Source organism: Pelmatolapia mariae, linkage group LG3_W (genome assembly GCF_036321145.2).
Source record: "Pelmatolapia mariae isolate MD_Pm_ZW linkage group LG3_W, Pm_UMD_F_2, whole genome shotgun sequence".
NCBI classification, from domain to species: Eukaryota; Metazoa; Chordata; class Actinopteri; order Cichliformes; family Cichlidae; genus Pelmatolapia; species Pelmatolapia mariae.
The window spans coordinates 53,387,000-53,403,176 of record NC_086229.1 but is presented as its reverse complement, the minus strand read 5'-3'; the positions used below and the strand labels follow the sequence as shown (position 1 = coordinate 53,403,176).

Here is a 16,177-nt window from a genome sequence, read left to right as displayed (position 1 = left end):
CCAGTGTCAGATGTAACTTCATTACTTACTACTGACCAATTTTTTTTGTGTGTTTTGAGAAGAGTTCAACAATAAAGCTGTTTTTGGAACCATCTTTGGACTATTGGAGTCTTGCACTTGGCCATACAGTCGTTCTATGACAGAACTTGCAAAGTGTGCCTAATGAAGTGGCCGGTGTGTGTATTTTTCTTGACAAGGCAGTTCAGTTTCACTTCCAGTCCAACTTGACCATCAGTCAAAATGATACAAAAAAATATTCACTTTTGTCAGACACTGCCAGCAGACTGAGTTTAAACTGTGTCTGCTGAAGCTGATGAAACAAGGAAAAACATGCAAAAGGTAAGGCTGTGTAACAATACTTTTCTTGTCTACTGGAAAAAAATATGAGTCAGCTGAGTTCACGTTAAATCAAAAATATCTGTTCCTTTGTTAGATGATTAGGACATCTGGATTGACTTCCTCCACTGAAGAAACAGGGCTTCAATAGAAGATGATTAATTTAACTTTACAGCTGTTGAGATGTATTATTGTTAGATGCACTTTAGGTGAAGTAATTCAAATAACAGAATGTGAAAACTTTAACTATTTACAGGCATCTGCATTTATGTTGAACATGGTAATATTTCTCATATACACATAATTTGCCTGCATTTCCTTTTTTTGACAACAATATTGAGATGATGACCAAGAAAAGCCTTTTGTGTGAAAAAGCTTTAGAAGCTCCTTGTATTGAGGATCTTTATCTGTTTTAGAGACTCTGTGCTCACTCTCTGTTTTACCTGCTGGTCTTACAAATGCTAAACCTTTAGGATATTTTGGTAAGTCTGAAATATGGTTGTTCAAGTGTCATGGACCCTTGTAGGTGTATGCTGCTGCACTGGTGCCCGAATCTGCACCATGTGGTCCACATGTGCCAAATATTTCACGCCAGCAATGGGAACCATAATGGAATCTCCACCCAGGTCTCACACTGTGTGGCTCACATATTACCCACGATAAGAAAAAACAGAACAATAAAAAACAAACAAACTTGAAGCCACACTTGAGTTGTTTTGCAGTAAGATGCACTTTAACTTCCATTTACTGATGTTTTGAATCAGTCATTCCAGATATAGACAAAAAAAAAAATCTTTTGTGGTTTCCACATTACTCACATTTCCTTGTATGGTGGTTCCTTATTATAAATAATAGGGAAGCAGCTACCTATTGTGGCTAGGTGTGGGTGAACTGTGGGGCTTTGTGGGCAGAACAAACCCATACTTATCCCACTTGGGGGTGTCCACAAGTGCCCAACACCAGGTTTGACCTTTGGGGTTCCTTAATATGGATTTTTCATAGAAACAGTGATTTGCTGGGACAGGACTACTCAGTTGCCTATCTGTAGTTCAGCTGCCTGCCTTTCCTTTAAACTTCATTGTGTGTTATCTAGCTTGTTAACCACAAGTAAAACTGTGCAAGACAAAATATATGGAGAATCTTAAGCGATATGCATGTCTCTTTGAAATATGTAAAGAGTGGGCTCTGGCCTGCAGGTCCCAATTTTGATACATGTGCTGGATTGAGCCACTGACCCATGGATAGGTAGATGAAATCTCAGACTATCACCAGTTTTCACCACTGACTGCACCAAATGTCACATTATTTCATTCTGTGCCAAGTTGTGGCCACTGTGATGTGATCAGACCTACCTTATGTTTTCTTTCTTCTCTGGTCTGCTTCAGGTGTATTGATCAACAGTATGCCCCCACCTCCATCTTCCTCAAGAAAGTGAAAACCACCACTGAGATCAACATGCTAGCTACAGAAAGCGTGTCTCTGCTGCTTGTCTCACTTCTGTCTTCTTTGTTTCATTGTGAACATTCACTTGCTTTTTCTCTAAAAAACTGCACAATCCTCTATTCTGAAAATTCAAACAACGTGTCAGTTACATGTGCAGAGCGTCATCTCACTGCTATTCCAGATGACATTCCTGGAAATGCAGTATCGCTCAATCTCAGCTCAAATGACATTTCAAATTTTTCCAGGATGGATTTAGGAGGTTTATCTAAGCTTGAAGCTCTATATGTTAAAAATAATTGGATTTTACAAATTGATGATGGAACTTTTGCAGACTTGGTAGAGTTAAAAGTTCTCGACTTGGGTGAAAATTTACTCACAGCACTGACAAAAAACATGTTTCAGGGTCTTTCAAAATTAGAGACCCTATCTCTGAACAGCAACAACATCTCATTTATCTCCCCTGTGACCTTTCAGCCCCTGGTCATCATACGTGCAGTAGATTTGAGCAACAATTTCCTGCATCAAATTAAATCTGTTGATTACATTTTTAAACTCCCGACTTTACAACATTTGATTATTACTTATAACACCTTTAGTTCTTTTCAGTCAGATGACCTCCATGTAAATACCTCAAACCTACTCACTCTAAGTTTGGATTCAGTGAAGAAGTTCAGCATTACAAGAGACATTTTTCCTCATCTGCAGTCTCTGGACTTGCGAGGCTGGTCCAAGGACATCGAGTGGGAAGTGTCAAACAAGACCTTTTTGAGGAGCCTAACAAGACTGCACATGAGTGAAACTTCTCTTAGCTTTGAAGTGTACACAGCGATTCTGCAGACTGCTTACTCTCTTCAAGAGCTTCAGATGGATAACATAAAAAAGTGGATAGATGATGGTCTCATTGATGTTGCCTGCCAAATTCCTTCTCTAAGAACTGTTGATGTGAGAAATAGTGAAATTCGCACCATAAAAGAGAACATGCTGCAGTCTTGCTCTAACCTTACTGAGCTCAACTTATCATTTAACCTTATAAACAGCATGGCTGATAATGCACTCCAGTCAATGACACAGCTCAGAAGCCTGATATTACAAAATAATGAACTGTCCAAACTGCCAGTGGCCGTCCAAGGACTCACCACACTGGAAGTCTATGACCTTAGTTCCAATGACATCAGTGAACTTTACTGTCCTTACTTCTGGAATTTAACAAGCCTAACAATACTCGATCTGAGCCACAATGAAATATCCTATATCTTTGACTGTGTTTTTGAAAATTTAAACAATTTGAAAATCTTAAATCTTGAAAACAACAACATTGTGTCATTTATAGATACATTCAAAGATAAATTACAGACATTGGAGTTTTTGAATTTGAGAAATATTGATATCATGAATTTCATTCAAGGAGATTTTCATAGTCTGTCTTCCCTTCAATATTTGTATATAGACTTAGACGAGTGTGACAGTGTTGATGAAGGAGGGTTCGAAGGACTTGATAACCTCCAGATTCTTTATCTGTTAGGTGATAATTATTTTTATGACCATTTCAGTGGACTGTCAAACTTAAACACTCTGATCTTAAATGTTGTTGAAAGCCGAACGCACAACAGCTCTAAACAAAGGGATAGGCCTTTCTCAAATTTACAAAGATTGAAGGAACTTGTTATCAAGGTTTATAGAGGATATTACGATATTTCAAAAGATGTTCTCAGTGGTTTGACTTCTTTAGAGTACTTAATAACAGAGGCATACTTCATGGGATCTTTGCACCCAGACACATTTAAACACACACCGCAACTGAAACGTCTTACGATTACTTACAGCGAGCTTTCAGTTTTAACATCTGACGTGTTCTTGCCAATTCCAAACCTGATGAAACTCGACCTCTCCAACAATAAACTGCGGTCTTTGGATTTTCTAGCAGAGGCCAAACTGTCAGCACTCAGGTGGCTAAACATCAGTGACAATGAATTGTTTGTAATCAGTGAAACAGTCATCCGATCCCTTCCAGGCTTGACATATCTGGATCTGTCTGCTAACCTTTTAACATGTGAATGTTCTAATTACGGTCTTATCCAGTGGATTCAAGGCAGCAAACAGACACAGGTTGTTAATGCACATCAGTACACTTGTGCGTTTCCTGTTAGCCAACGGGGAAACAAATTCCTGGACTTTGGTTTTGACTCCTGTTGGATAGATGCTGCCTTGCTCTGCTTCCTTTTTAGCTCTAGTCTAGTTATGCTTACTCTCCTTGCATCCTTCATCTACCACTTCCTGAGGTCACACCTCACCTATGCCTACTACCTCTTCCTGGCCTTTCTCTATGATAATAAGAGGAGGAGGAAAGGTATTCCTCACAGCTATGATGCCTTTGTCTCCTACAATGTTCATGATGAAGCTTGGGTCTACGGAGAGTTGCTTCCAGAGTTGGAGGGTCAACAGGGCTGGAGACTCTGTCTGCACCACAGAGACTTTGAACCAGGTATAGATGATTATCATTAGCCTCTTTTTTTCTATTTTTCTATTTTTAGATCAATATTTAATGGAGCTACCACACAAACTCTGTCTCATCTTTCCTTTAAACACTATTGTTGCCACTCTAAACTTGTACTGACAAAGATCAGGGTTTCACACCACTGCTTTTTGTTTTGTTTTGTTCAAATTTTTACTACAATACTTTTACACAAACACAAATGGCTGATATGATGTCAAACAAGAATACCAATCACACATGACCCACACAACAAAGTTTGAATGTTAGATCTAGATATTTTAAGACTATCTGGACAAAAGCTACAAGCTGATCTTTAAACCTCTAAAAGTAGTGTTTAGATGTGCTGCTCAACTGTCAAAGCATCCTACATGTAGGAAAAGGAAATCATGAAGTTGTGTTCTGCATAAAAGAAAATAGAAAGACAGATGTTTTTGTACTTACAAGCCTTGGATTCCAGAAAATATAAAAATTAAAGTTAAGGTCAGCACCAATTATTACTCCAGAAGCTTATTGAATTGGTCTTTGCTTGCCCATTAATCAAAAAGTCCCACCAAAGGCTGTGACTGGAATTTAGACACTACTGTAGATCCTGCTATTCTCAAAAGTGAGAATTTTTTAACTTATAGAAAAGGCTACATTTTATGTTATTTACCAGTGCTGTTTTAACTAGAAAATGTTAAAACTTGAAAAATGCTGACATGTTTGATGTGTGAGATTTTTGTTTAACGTCTCAGATTTTTGTTTAACGTCTCAGATTTTTGTTTTTACAGGTAAGCCCATCGTCGAAAACATCACAGAGGCCATCTATAGCAGCAGGAAGACTATCTGTGTGATCAGCCAGCATTACCTGCAGAGTGAGTGGTGCTCCAAAGAAATCCAGATGGCCAGGTATGGTTACCAACTCTTTGTTCTTACATGTAATAATGTCGCCAGCTTCTACACTGATTAATCTGCGTGTGATGTCTTTAGCTTCCGTCTGTTCGATGAGCACAAGGATGTGCTGATCATGGTGTTTCTGGAGGACATACCAGCCAAGCAGCTGTCTCCTTACTACCAAATAAGGAGTCTGGTGAAGAGGAGCTCTTACTTGAGCTGGCCACAGGCTGGTCAACACACTGGAGTCTTCTGGCAGAAAATACGACAAGCTCTCGAGAGAGAAGAAAACCCTGCTGAGCACACGTGCCTCCGCACTGGACACCAGAGAGTCATCCACTGAAGTTTGCCTGAGGTGGAAAAATCATTGTTTGTCTGTAAAAAGCAGATATAATTATTGCAAATGAGAATAAATCAGGGTATGCTTTACAGTGAGACTGACAAGTTGCTCTCCTTATCCTTTGGTATTCTAAGGAGCTTGGAAAGAAAGCGTCTGGACTTCAAGTTGCTTGAAGATGTTTCACCTCTCATCTGAGAAGCTTCTTAAGTTCTAGGGTCAAATGGTGGAGAGTCCCAGATTTAAGCCCTGTGGGAGTGTCCCTCCGAGAGGGACAATGGACCCCCTAATGATCCTCTACCTAATCACACGAGCCAAGGTGTGAAGACGAGTGTAGGTCACCTACAAAGGTCACCTATCCTTTGGTATCCATGTCAGATTCACCCCCTTATGTTCAAAATACCAAAATGAAGATTGCACACATGCTCAACTTGAGGCTTCATAATGGGACTTCTCCAGCTGGTGGATAATGCTGTGGTGACTCCATCCATCTTTCATATACAGTTTATGTAAAGAACAAGCATAGTTGTGTTTAGAGCCAAAGGTGCAAATATAAATATAAAAATGGGGTTAGGGTTGTACATATTTTTTATATTGTTATATTTAACTACTAATCAAAAAGTCCTGATAATAGAACATATCAATCCGCTGTAATTTTAAAACCATACATGGAAGATTATGGCCTTTGTGACAGTTGGAGTTTAAACCACCCTGATGATCAAGAATTCACTTACTTTTCCCAAGTCCATCATTCATCATCGAGAATAGATTTTCCCCCCAGCCAGTAATTCCCTTCATCCAGATACATCAGAAACACAATTCCACTCAAGGGCAACAAGCGATCATGCACCTGTCTCTTTCAAACTCAATAAAAAATGGCAACAAAAATCGACCACCTGATGGCGCTTGAACACATCTTTGCTAAAAGACTAGGACTTAATAATATTTTAAAGAGAATGGACATCCTTCTTGGAAATAAATGATTCTCCGAACATCTCTCCAACTTTATTATAGGAAACTGGCAAAGCTGTTTCAAGGGGCAGGATTATCTCATACTCATCCTATAAAAAGGACAAAGACAGAATTAGAAAACAATTTGGAAGAAAAAATTAAATTGTTGAAAAGAAATTGCACAACCAACTCTTCTGAAAAGCTGGTGTGTGATTTAAGAAAACACGGACTTGATTTAAATGTTTTGTTAAACACAAAATCACAGTTTCTTATACAGCGGTTGACACATGAGAAATCTAAATACAATAATAAATAAATCAGATAAATATGTGGCAAACCTACTTAAGCAAAACAAAAAAAACCCCCAAAAAACAGGTACAGTTATCAAAGACTCAGCAGGGAAACCTTTTCATTATCTTCCAGATATAAATAATGTTTTTAGGATGTTTTACATGCATCTATACACTTCTGACCATGACCCAAATATAGAAGATATTCACAAATTTGTGAGTGCTATAGATCTGTCTATTTTAACGCAAGATCAAGGTAGGATGTTGGATAAACCTATAGCTCTTGAAGAACTATTCTTAATCAAATACTCAGTAAAAAGACATCTAGCCCAGATGCTGAGTTCTACAAACATTTCTGGCCAACCCTGTCCTCGCTATTTAAGATAAGATAAGATAAGATAAGATAAGATAACCTTTATTAGTCCCACATGTGGGAAATTTGTTTTGTCACAGCAGGAAGTGGACAGTGCAAAAGTTATGAAGCAAAAATTAGAATAAAATAAAATAAGAATAAATACAGTATACAACTGTACAGAATAGAATAAAATAAAATACTATATACAGTAGAATAAAATAGAATAAAATATGCAATAAGATAAAAATAGAATACAAGTGCTATATACAACTCAGTAAAAATACAACGATACCAGAAAAGATTATTGCACATGTGTGAATGTGTGTGTTGATCAGTTGGAGTCTTTGTTGTGCAGTCTGACAGCAGTGGGGAGGAAAGACCTGCGAAATCTCTCCGTCCCACACCGTGGGTGCCGCAGTCTCCCACTGAAGGAGCTGCTCAGTGCTGTCACAGTCTCATGCATGGGGTGGGAGATGTTGTCCAACAGGGATGACAGCTTAGCCACCATTCTCCTGTCACTCACAACCTCCACTGGGTCCAGAGGGCATCCTAGAACAGAGCTGGCCCTGCAGATCAGCCTGTTCAGTCTCTTCCTGTCCCCAGAAAAGATGCTGCCGCCCCAGCAGACCACACCATAAAAGATGGCTGAGGCCACCACAGAATCATAGAAGGTCTTCAGGAGTCGGCCCTCCACTCCAAAAGACCTGAGACTTATTAGAATAGTTGAAGAATTTGTGATTATGTCTAGAATTTCTCCTACCATGAATACTGCAATGATTAACCTGTTGTTAAAACCAGAGAAAGATCCCACGCAGGCAATTAGTTATTGACCACTTTCTCTGGTAAATACAGACATTAAAATCATAAGCAATGTCCTTGCATCACACTTAGAAAAAGTAATTTACTGCAGTTTTATATGGTTGATATTCGCCCCCAGATGCAGGAGATGGTCCCCTTTACTCTGGGGTGGAGACAAGCAGACCACCCCCGGTCCTGCAGCAGTATGGACCTCAGTCCCCACTGTAGTATTTTGTATTGTATTAATTGTAGACTGGGATTTCTAATCAATTTCAAGATTTTTTAAAAATATCTGAGACCAGGAGTTGTTGTGCAAGCTGACTGATAGATCCACCTCCCATTTGGCAATACGAAGGGATATTGAGTCATCTATTTTGGAGAGTGTTCTGTATATTTTAGAGAGTAATTTTGGGATTTTGAGACCAAGGAATTGTACCACACTTGTTGGTGTTTGTAATTTGACTTGATTAGGCTTAAATGTCTTTTTTACTATAGATTTAATTTGTTGATATTCTAAAAATGTATTCTTTTTAATTCCATGCTGTTTAGCTAATCTGTCAAATAGAATAAAGTCTGTTCTTTTGAATAGATGTTCCAAGAATCTAATTCCTTTACAGCTCCAATCAAGGAAGTTAATCATGTTATTGTTCTGTATTATGTCAGGTTTATTCCAGATGGATGTACATTTGAATGGGATTAATGAAGACTACATAATTTTTAGAAACTCCCACCATGCTGTGAGAGAGGAGCTGATATTGATGCTTTTAAAGCATACACATTGTTTGTTTTAGCTAATGAATGGTAGGTTCGAAATCTCTATTGCATAGTGCCTGTTCTATGTCTAGCCAGGCCTCAACTAAGAGGGTGTGTTTTAACCAATCTGAGATGAACTGTAGCCTGTTGACTAAGAAGAAGTGTTGAAAGTTAGGCAGATCTAGTCCTCCTTTATCCTTGTTCCTGTGCAGTGTTTTTAAGCTAATACAAGGGGGTTTATTCTAAAGGAATTAACAAATAGACAATTCCAGATCTAAATCAGTCTGGTGATGGTTTGCTTGGGATCATCAAGAATAAATAATTGATTCTTGGCAAAATCATCATTTTTATTGAAACGACCTTTCCAAGGACTGATATGGGTAGAGTCTTCCATATAGCCAAATTGTCTTTAGCTTTCTTTAAAAGTGGGATGTGATTTTATTTAGTTAAATCTGCAAGCCTAGGAAAAACATTAATATTTCCAGATTGAAGGGGGGTAGAAGAATTCTGGAAGAAGCAATTACTGTAGTAACCTCAGAGAGAGTGGTTATTACAGTTAATGCTGGGGGAAAAAAGCAACACTTCATCTGCATAAAGACTGATTTTATGTTCTACATTCTTGCATTTTATGCTTTTAATCACTATAGCCTGTCTAATTGCTGCTGCTGGTGGTTCAATAACAACTGCAAACAGTGAGAGTGGGCATCCCTGCCTGCTGCCCCGCTGGAGACAGAGGCTGGAGGATTTTTGGTCATTTGTCCTGACACATGCTGTTAGAGTTGAGGTCACCCTCATGAACAAGTGAGCAATCTAGGTGTTCAAAGAGTGTAGTAAAATGAGGCAGAATGAGAGGTCATCAGCATTTAGGCCATATACACTTACAATACATAACTTTTTGTTAAGCATAGATAACCTAATGAACAGAAATCTACCCTCTGGATCTCTAACTGTGTTGAGCAAAGTGAAATTAACATCTTTAGTGAGAGGTTCCATAAGGGTGCAATATGTAGACGAGAGTGGTGCTTGGTGTTGTCTGATTAGGTGTTTGCATATTAACTTGTATGAGCAAGCATACACGGGCTTGTGTTTGTGCACGTGTGTCCGATATGTCTTTGTGCGCTGTGAGTCAGTAGTGGATGTGCTGACGCTGAGTGCGTTATCATATCATTTAGATATTTGTTAATTGATTGGTATAATTTGAAGTTTCAAAAAAATAAATGTTTAATTCTAAGTGACTATTCAGTTTTGTTTTGTTTTTTCCTTCAAGCCTCTGACATCTTACGTCACTTACTGCATTTCTGTTCTGCCACCTACCTTTCCTTCTCCTCCCCTTCTTTTCCATCTCCTGCCTCCTGTTTTTAATTTTTAAAAACTTTTAAAAGCTGCCACTTCTTGAAGGAAATTAACAGCACCTGCAAAGTCACAATATAAATGAGGGATATCAGCAAAGTCCAGAGCAGGCACACAGCAGAGCTATAGGAGAGCAAAGGGAAGCAAAAAGATGGACCGTATAGACTGGATGCCAAGTAGACCCGAGATTCAGCATGGAATTGCTTGTGGAACTGGTGTCGGATGTGGAGGAGGCCTTTCCCAGTGAGACACAACCAGTGAAAGACTGATTGCTTTGATGGTTAGTACTTTAGACTCTTGAACCTGTGCACATAATCCCCAAAATTTGATTCTGTTCATCTTGACGTGGCATTTTCAGTGGGAGAAATATTTCGTCACTCATGCAAGGGACTTCCTTGGTCTCAGCTGACTGAGGGTTTCCCAGCCTTATAGCTGAGACTGAAGAAGTGACTTGGATGTGCGACAAAAGTATTCTTCTACTGAAAATGCTGCATCCAGATGCTGATTTCTTACCTGGATGATTGAGCATGCATCAAGACTGGGCACATAATGCATTAGGCTTGGACTGCCAGCTTGGTTTTGGTTTTGGTTGTTTTTCTTTAATACCCTGGGCTTGTTTTATTGTAAATAAATCAAATGTGCTAAACTGATAAAGTGATTTTTTCTACTCTTTGGCTATCATTTCTTGTACCTGCTGTCCACCCAATGGACCTCCCTCTTCTGTCTCTGGCAGGGCTGGACTGGGACAAAAAATCGGCCCGGGCATTTTGACTCGAGACCGGCCCACCAGGTATTATAGGAAAAACCATAAAGCCTTTGAATGAAAACAAACGCTGTTGTGACAGTGATGTACACTGTCGTGTTGGTATATATGTATCAGTCTAATAAACTTAAACCTACACCATCCTCCCTATTCTGGTATTCTAAACAGTACCCGAAAGTAGACTGCTTGGTCGAGTTAACCTCCTGAACTACAACACATGGTGAAAACCTGAAATTAAGACAGAGAAGACTAGAGGTGAGACATGATCATTACTGATTACTGATGACAGATTTAGATATATTTTCATAAACTATTCATTTACCACATCAATAAACAGCATGGCAGGGCAAAATATTTTTTCTAACATTGCAACCTTTAAAAAGTGAAAGGAGATAGAAAGACAGGTGAGAAAGAATAAAACTTAATTGACTTTTTGATGGCATTTTACACACAGTACTGGTACAGTATCTAGAAAATGTGGGAAAATACTGGCATCATATACAGTACTTAGCTACTTCTATGATGATGGGACCCTAAAAAAAATTACTATGTACAATAATGGATTTCTATACATTTTACATCAGATAAAAATGTTTGTTGTAAGATTCAGATAATTATTTGTTAAAAGCCAGACATTTTAAATGAGAATAAGAAAGAAAAGTATTTCTTTGTGCCCCCCTTTCCCTGTTAATGCCCTAACTGGGCCCCTGGCAAAACTTTGCTAGACCCGCCCCTGCACAGTTACCAGCTGTCAGCTACATAGAAAAGGATCCTGGTGTTATTTGTCTCTCAGAAACAGTTCATAACTTCCCTTCAACTCATTTATGTCACCTAAAAGGTAAACCTGTTTCTACATCACCTGTTCAGCTCTGATGATTCAGTAAGGACATCTCCTGGTTTCATCTTCATGTTTCCCACTCACCAGATAACCAAACAGATATCATGACCAGCAGCTTTTACAGCTGTGGCTCCAGCAAACATCAGCTGATACCAGAAATTAATATTAAATAAATTCTAACAACAGCTGATCAAGCTTAAACGTGCTGCTGTTGTTCAGCGCGACATCCGCTGGTTTCTTCTTTCTGGCGCAAAGTGGCCAATAAACAAACAAGAGAGTAAAGCCGATCAGCTGATCATTGATCAGTTTCATGATTGAAGTAGAAACAGGAGAGGGAGGGGGAGAATGAGAGAAGAACAAACAGCTGCAGCCTAACGACGCAGAATAAATCCAGCTTTGTGTGTAAAGCGTCTGGACTTCTTTGAGTTGCTTGAAGACGTTTCACCTCTCATCCGAGAAGCTTCTTCAGTTCTAAGGTCAAATGGCCGAGAGTCCCAGATTTAAACCCAGTGGGAGTGTCCCCCCAAAGAGGGACAAAGGACCCCCTGATGATCCTTTAATCACATGAGCCAAGGTGTGAAAGCGGGTGTGGGACCTAATCAGCCAGGGTTTCGGGTGAGCTCATTGTGAAACCTGGCCCCACCTTGTCATGTGAATTCCTGAGGTCAGATGGCCCAGGATGTGAGTGGGCATTAAGGCGGCTGGGGAGGGAACTCAAAACTGGATTATAGATGGCAGACAGTTGGTGTCGTAAACCTTAGAACTGAAGAAGCTTCTCGGATGAGAGGTGAAACGTCTGCAAGCAACTCAAAGAAGTCCAGACGCTTTTCTTTGCAAACTCCTTTGACTACGATGACCTGGATGACTGAGAACCTTCACAGACATCCAGCTTTGTGTCTTTTTCATTGTAGCTGAAGTCCGGGACAAACTGCGTTCCTTTTCACCTCAATACGAAACTGAATACGAGACCGTTCCGTTTTTTACAGGACGGTTGGAAACTCTAATAACTAACCTTATAAATAAAATAAGATCAAACAAGTTCAACATCAATAATATCATAGCACCCGCCCAGCAGTATATAAACTCCGTCATGCTAGCTAGTACGCAGTACAAGTTATTGTAACTGACTGTAAAAAGTCAGCACAACGAAAATAAACTCCACCTAAACTTGCTTTATATCTGACCCAGATAGACTGCAGGTCATAACTTCTTACCTGAAATTCAGTTCACTGCCTCAGGTCTCTGCTCCCCCTGCCTTTCCGTCATCCACCTGCCAGCTTGTTGCATCTGCTGGCCTCCACCACTTGCTAATGTTACTGAATCTGTGGAAGCTCCGCAATAGCCACCACCAAACAATTGAGTTATTTTTACACATCTCCCAGCATCTGTCCAATCCACCACCTTTCAGTGTTTATACCGTTACGGGAAAAAAAACGAAAAAAAAAAAAAACCCATCGGCCCATAAAAACGAAAAATCACCATCGGCCCACCGGGCAAATGCCCGGTATGCCCAATGGCCAGTCCAGCTATGGTCTCTGGTCTACTTTACCTTAAAAGACAAAAAAAAAACCAAAACCCAGCAACATGTTCAGTTCAATTTTATTTATATATTGCTAATTTTATATATTTACATTTTATATTGTAAGGTAAAGACCCTACAATAATACAGAAAAAACCTGAACAATCAAGAGACCCACTTTGAGAAAGCACATGGCAACACTCAGATGAAAAAGACTCTTAACAGGATGAAACCTGTGGCACTTAGGGAGCTGCTGCCTGGTCATGTAGGGGCAGACATTTCTTGCTACCGCTTGGGCGTGATGGGAGGAAGACAGAAAAAAAGACATGCTGTGAAAGAGAGCCACAGATTAATAACTAATGGTTAAATGCAATGTGGTGAACAAACAAATGGTGAGTGAAGAAGATACAGTCCTATCCTAGGCCTATTGTGACATAACTAAAAAAGGGTCAGGGTCAAGGGTTAAGCCTGTATGCTATGTCTTTGAATAATACTGCCTAAGAAAAGAAAATTTTATTTTATTATTATACTATCTTTTCCTATACAGTTATGCCCTTTGGGTTGAGAGACATTCTTGCCACATTTGAGCGCCTAATGATTTTGTGGTTTCTGGTGTGGAAGGGTGTGCTGTGTTTTAGATAATATAGTGGTATATAGCAACACCTGGCAAGGTCATCTTAGGGGCATCTGGGCTTTCCTTGATTCCATAACTTCGGACAATCTTACAGTGAACCTTGCCAAGTGTGAGTTTGCTAAGGCCACTTTGACTTACTTGGGTAAGGTGGCTGGACAGGGCCAGGTATATCCAGTAAGAGCTAAAGTGGAAGCTACTGATCACTTCGATTCTCCCACTACTGAGAAAGAACTTCCACAATTTCTTGGAATGGTGGGTTATTATTGTGGGTTTTGTGAGAATTTCTCTGCAGTGGTTGCTCCTCTAACTGACTCCTTAAACCCCAAGGTTAAGTTCCAATGGTCAGATCATTATCAGACAACCTTTGAGGATGTCAAGGCTATCCTTGCCTGTACTCCAGGGCTTGCGAGTCCCCATCTCAGAGATTCATTCAAGCTGAAGGTAGACACTAGCAAAGTGGATGCTGGGGCAGTATTGTTGCATCAGGATGGAGCAGGTATTGAGCTACTTGTCCCACAAGTTTTATTCCTGCCAGTTAAATTAGTCAATTTTGTAGAAGGAAACTCTTGCTTCAATTTTGTCTTTGAAACATTTTGAAGTATATTTGGGTAGTGGTAGAGTCCTCTCGTGGCATAAGAATCCAACTCAGCACTTGATGACATGGCTCGTATTTTTACAGCCTTACCATATGCACATCTGACACCTGAAGGCTTCGGAAAATGTGATGGCTGACACTCTGTCTAGAACTTAATGTTCATCATAGTATGTCTTTTTTTAGTTTATACAATTTCTGGTGTTTCCATCTTCCATTCTCTTAAATATGCTTCATAACTACCAAATTATTGCTAGGGATGTTGGTGAGTAGCAGAGTTGGTGTAAATGGGAACTGAGTGTACAAACTGGTGTACAAATAAGCACATTTTATTGTAACTTACTGTGACTCACGGGTGGAGCTGTCAATTGTCCTCACCTCATCCCTGACTTACTGATGTTTCTGTTTCACCTTTTGTAAATAAACTTCTTAATGCATATCTTACTTGTGTGAACTCCCTTTTTTGTTGCAAGCAAGAGTCAGGTGATGCAACAGAGATTGTGTTTTGGACAAAACCCGTGACAATTACGCAATGAAATAAGCATTTATCTAAAGGTTCTTAATTAAACGGGCTACACAAAACATCAGCATCATACCAGGAACTGGAAATGATACGATACAGCAGTGAGAGCCAAAACCTTTTCTTATTTAACAGTCTAACTTCCCCTTTAGTCAGACGGAAAACAAACAATTTCCACTGTTGTCTTCCTCAGATTAATAGCACTTGCAGCGCATCCACTCTGAGTTCAGGCCAGTTTCATGTCTCAAGGAAAAACATATGAAAGAGGTAAGACTCTGTTTATAAACCCTAACAATATCATTCACGTTTACTGGAAAAAAATATGATACAAATGTGGTCACATTAAATCAAAAAATCTGTTATTTTGCTTTAAAGCTGTTGAGATGTAGCTGACATTAAGTGATTGAAATCAATATCAGTTAAGCAGTATCAAAGTTTTTCTCATAACTGGATTTTGTAATGATGGAAACCTAGCACACTGAACTGTCTTATATTTCTCATTATAATCTATGTTGCATATATATGTTTTTTGCTCTTTGTTGTTTTTGAGAATAATATTGACACAACAGCCAAGAAAATGCTTTTGTATAAAAAAAAAAGCTATAGATGATTGATTTTGAAAAAACAAATCAAAATTTGTACAAGTCAAGGGAAAAAATTTTGTGCTACTTAGATGAAACCCTCATGCTGGCTGAGGCTGTGTCCATGAGATAATCCAGCCCATACTGTCACCAAAGCAAGTGGCTCCATGGTGTAATGGCTAACTCATTTCCCTTTCAAGTCAAGAATCTGTAATTTGTTATCACGCAGTTGGCTCATAATGATGGCCTTGGACCCAGATAGATGACAGTGTTGTGTCAGGAAGAACATGTGATGCAAAATCTGTGCAAAATTAAACATATGGATTCTGCCACAGCGGTGGCCCTTTGAATTTGATTTGATTCAGTTTTATTTACATGGCGTCAAATTATAACAACAGTTCCCTCAAGGTGCTTTATATTGTAAAGTAAAGACCTGACAATAATACATAATAATACATAACAGAACCCCAACTTTCAGACAAGCCCTTAAGAGCAATGCACTATGGTGACAGAGGGAAGGAAAAAAACTCCCCTTTTAACAGGAAGAAACCTCTTGCAAAACCAGACTGAGGGAGGGATGTCCATCTGCCAAAAGAGTGAGTAGAGGGAGACATGATAAAAGACATGCTGTGGAAGAGCCAGAGATTAATCCATCCATCCATCCATCTTCTTCCACTTATCCGGTGCTAGGTTGCGGGGGCATCAGCACAACCAGCGAAGCCCAGACCTCCCTCTCCCCGGCCACTTCCT

The 16,177-nt window shown here is 39.4% G+C and overlaps 1 protein-coding gene across 1 annotated transcript; it reads left to right on the top strand.

The window, feature by feature from the left end:
* Positions 1-1,573: 1,573 nt before the first annotated feature.
* Positions 1,574-5,489, top strand: LOC134623753 (toll-like receptor 13). The gene is made up of 4 exons (XM_063468777.1): positions 1,574-1,581; positions 1,722-4,261; positions 5,044-5,161; positions 5,243-5,489. Exons 1-4 carry the CDS (start codon positions 1,574-1,576, stop codon positions 5,487-5,489), a joined length of 2,913 nt encoding a protein of 970 aa, XP_063324847.1.
* The last annotated feature ends 10,688 nt before the right edge of the window (positions 5,490-16,177 follow it).

Excerpts from the sequence above, each read along its gene's own strand:
- LOC134623753 (XM_063468777.1), top strand. Across the intron at positions 4,262-5,043 it reads CCACAGAGACTTTGAACCAG|GTAAGCCCATCGTCGAAAAC; the intron begins GTATAGATGATT and ends TTGTTTTTACAG. Across the intron at positions 5,162-5,242 it reads AAAGAAATCCAGATGGCCAG|CTTCCGTCTGTTCGATGAGC; the intron begins GTATGGTTACCA and ends TGATGTCTTTAG.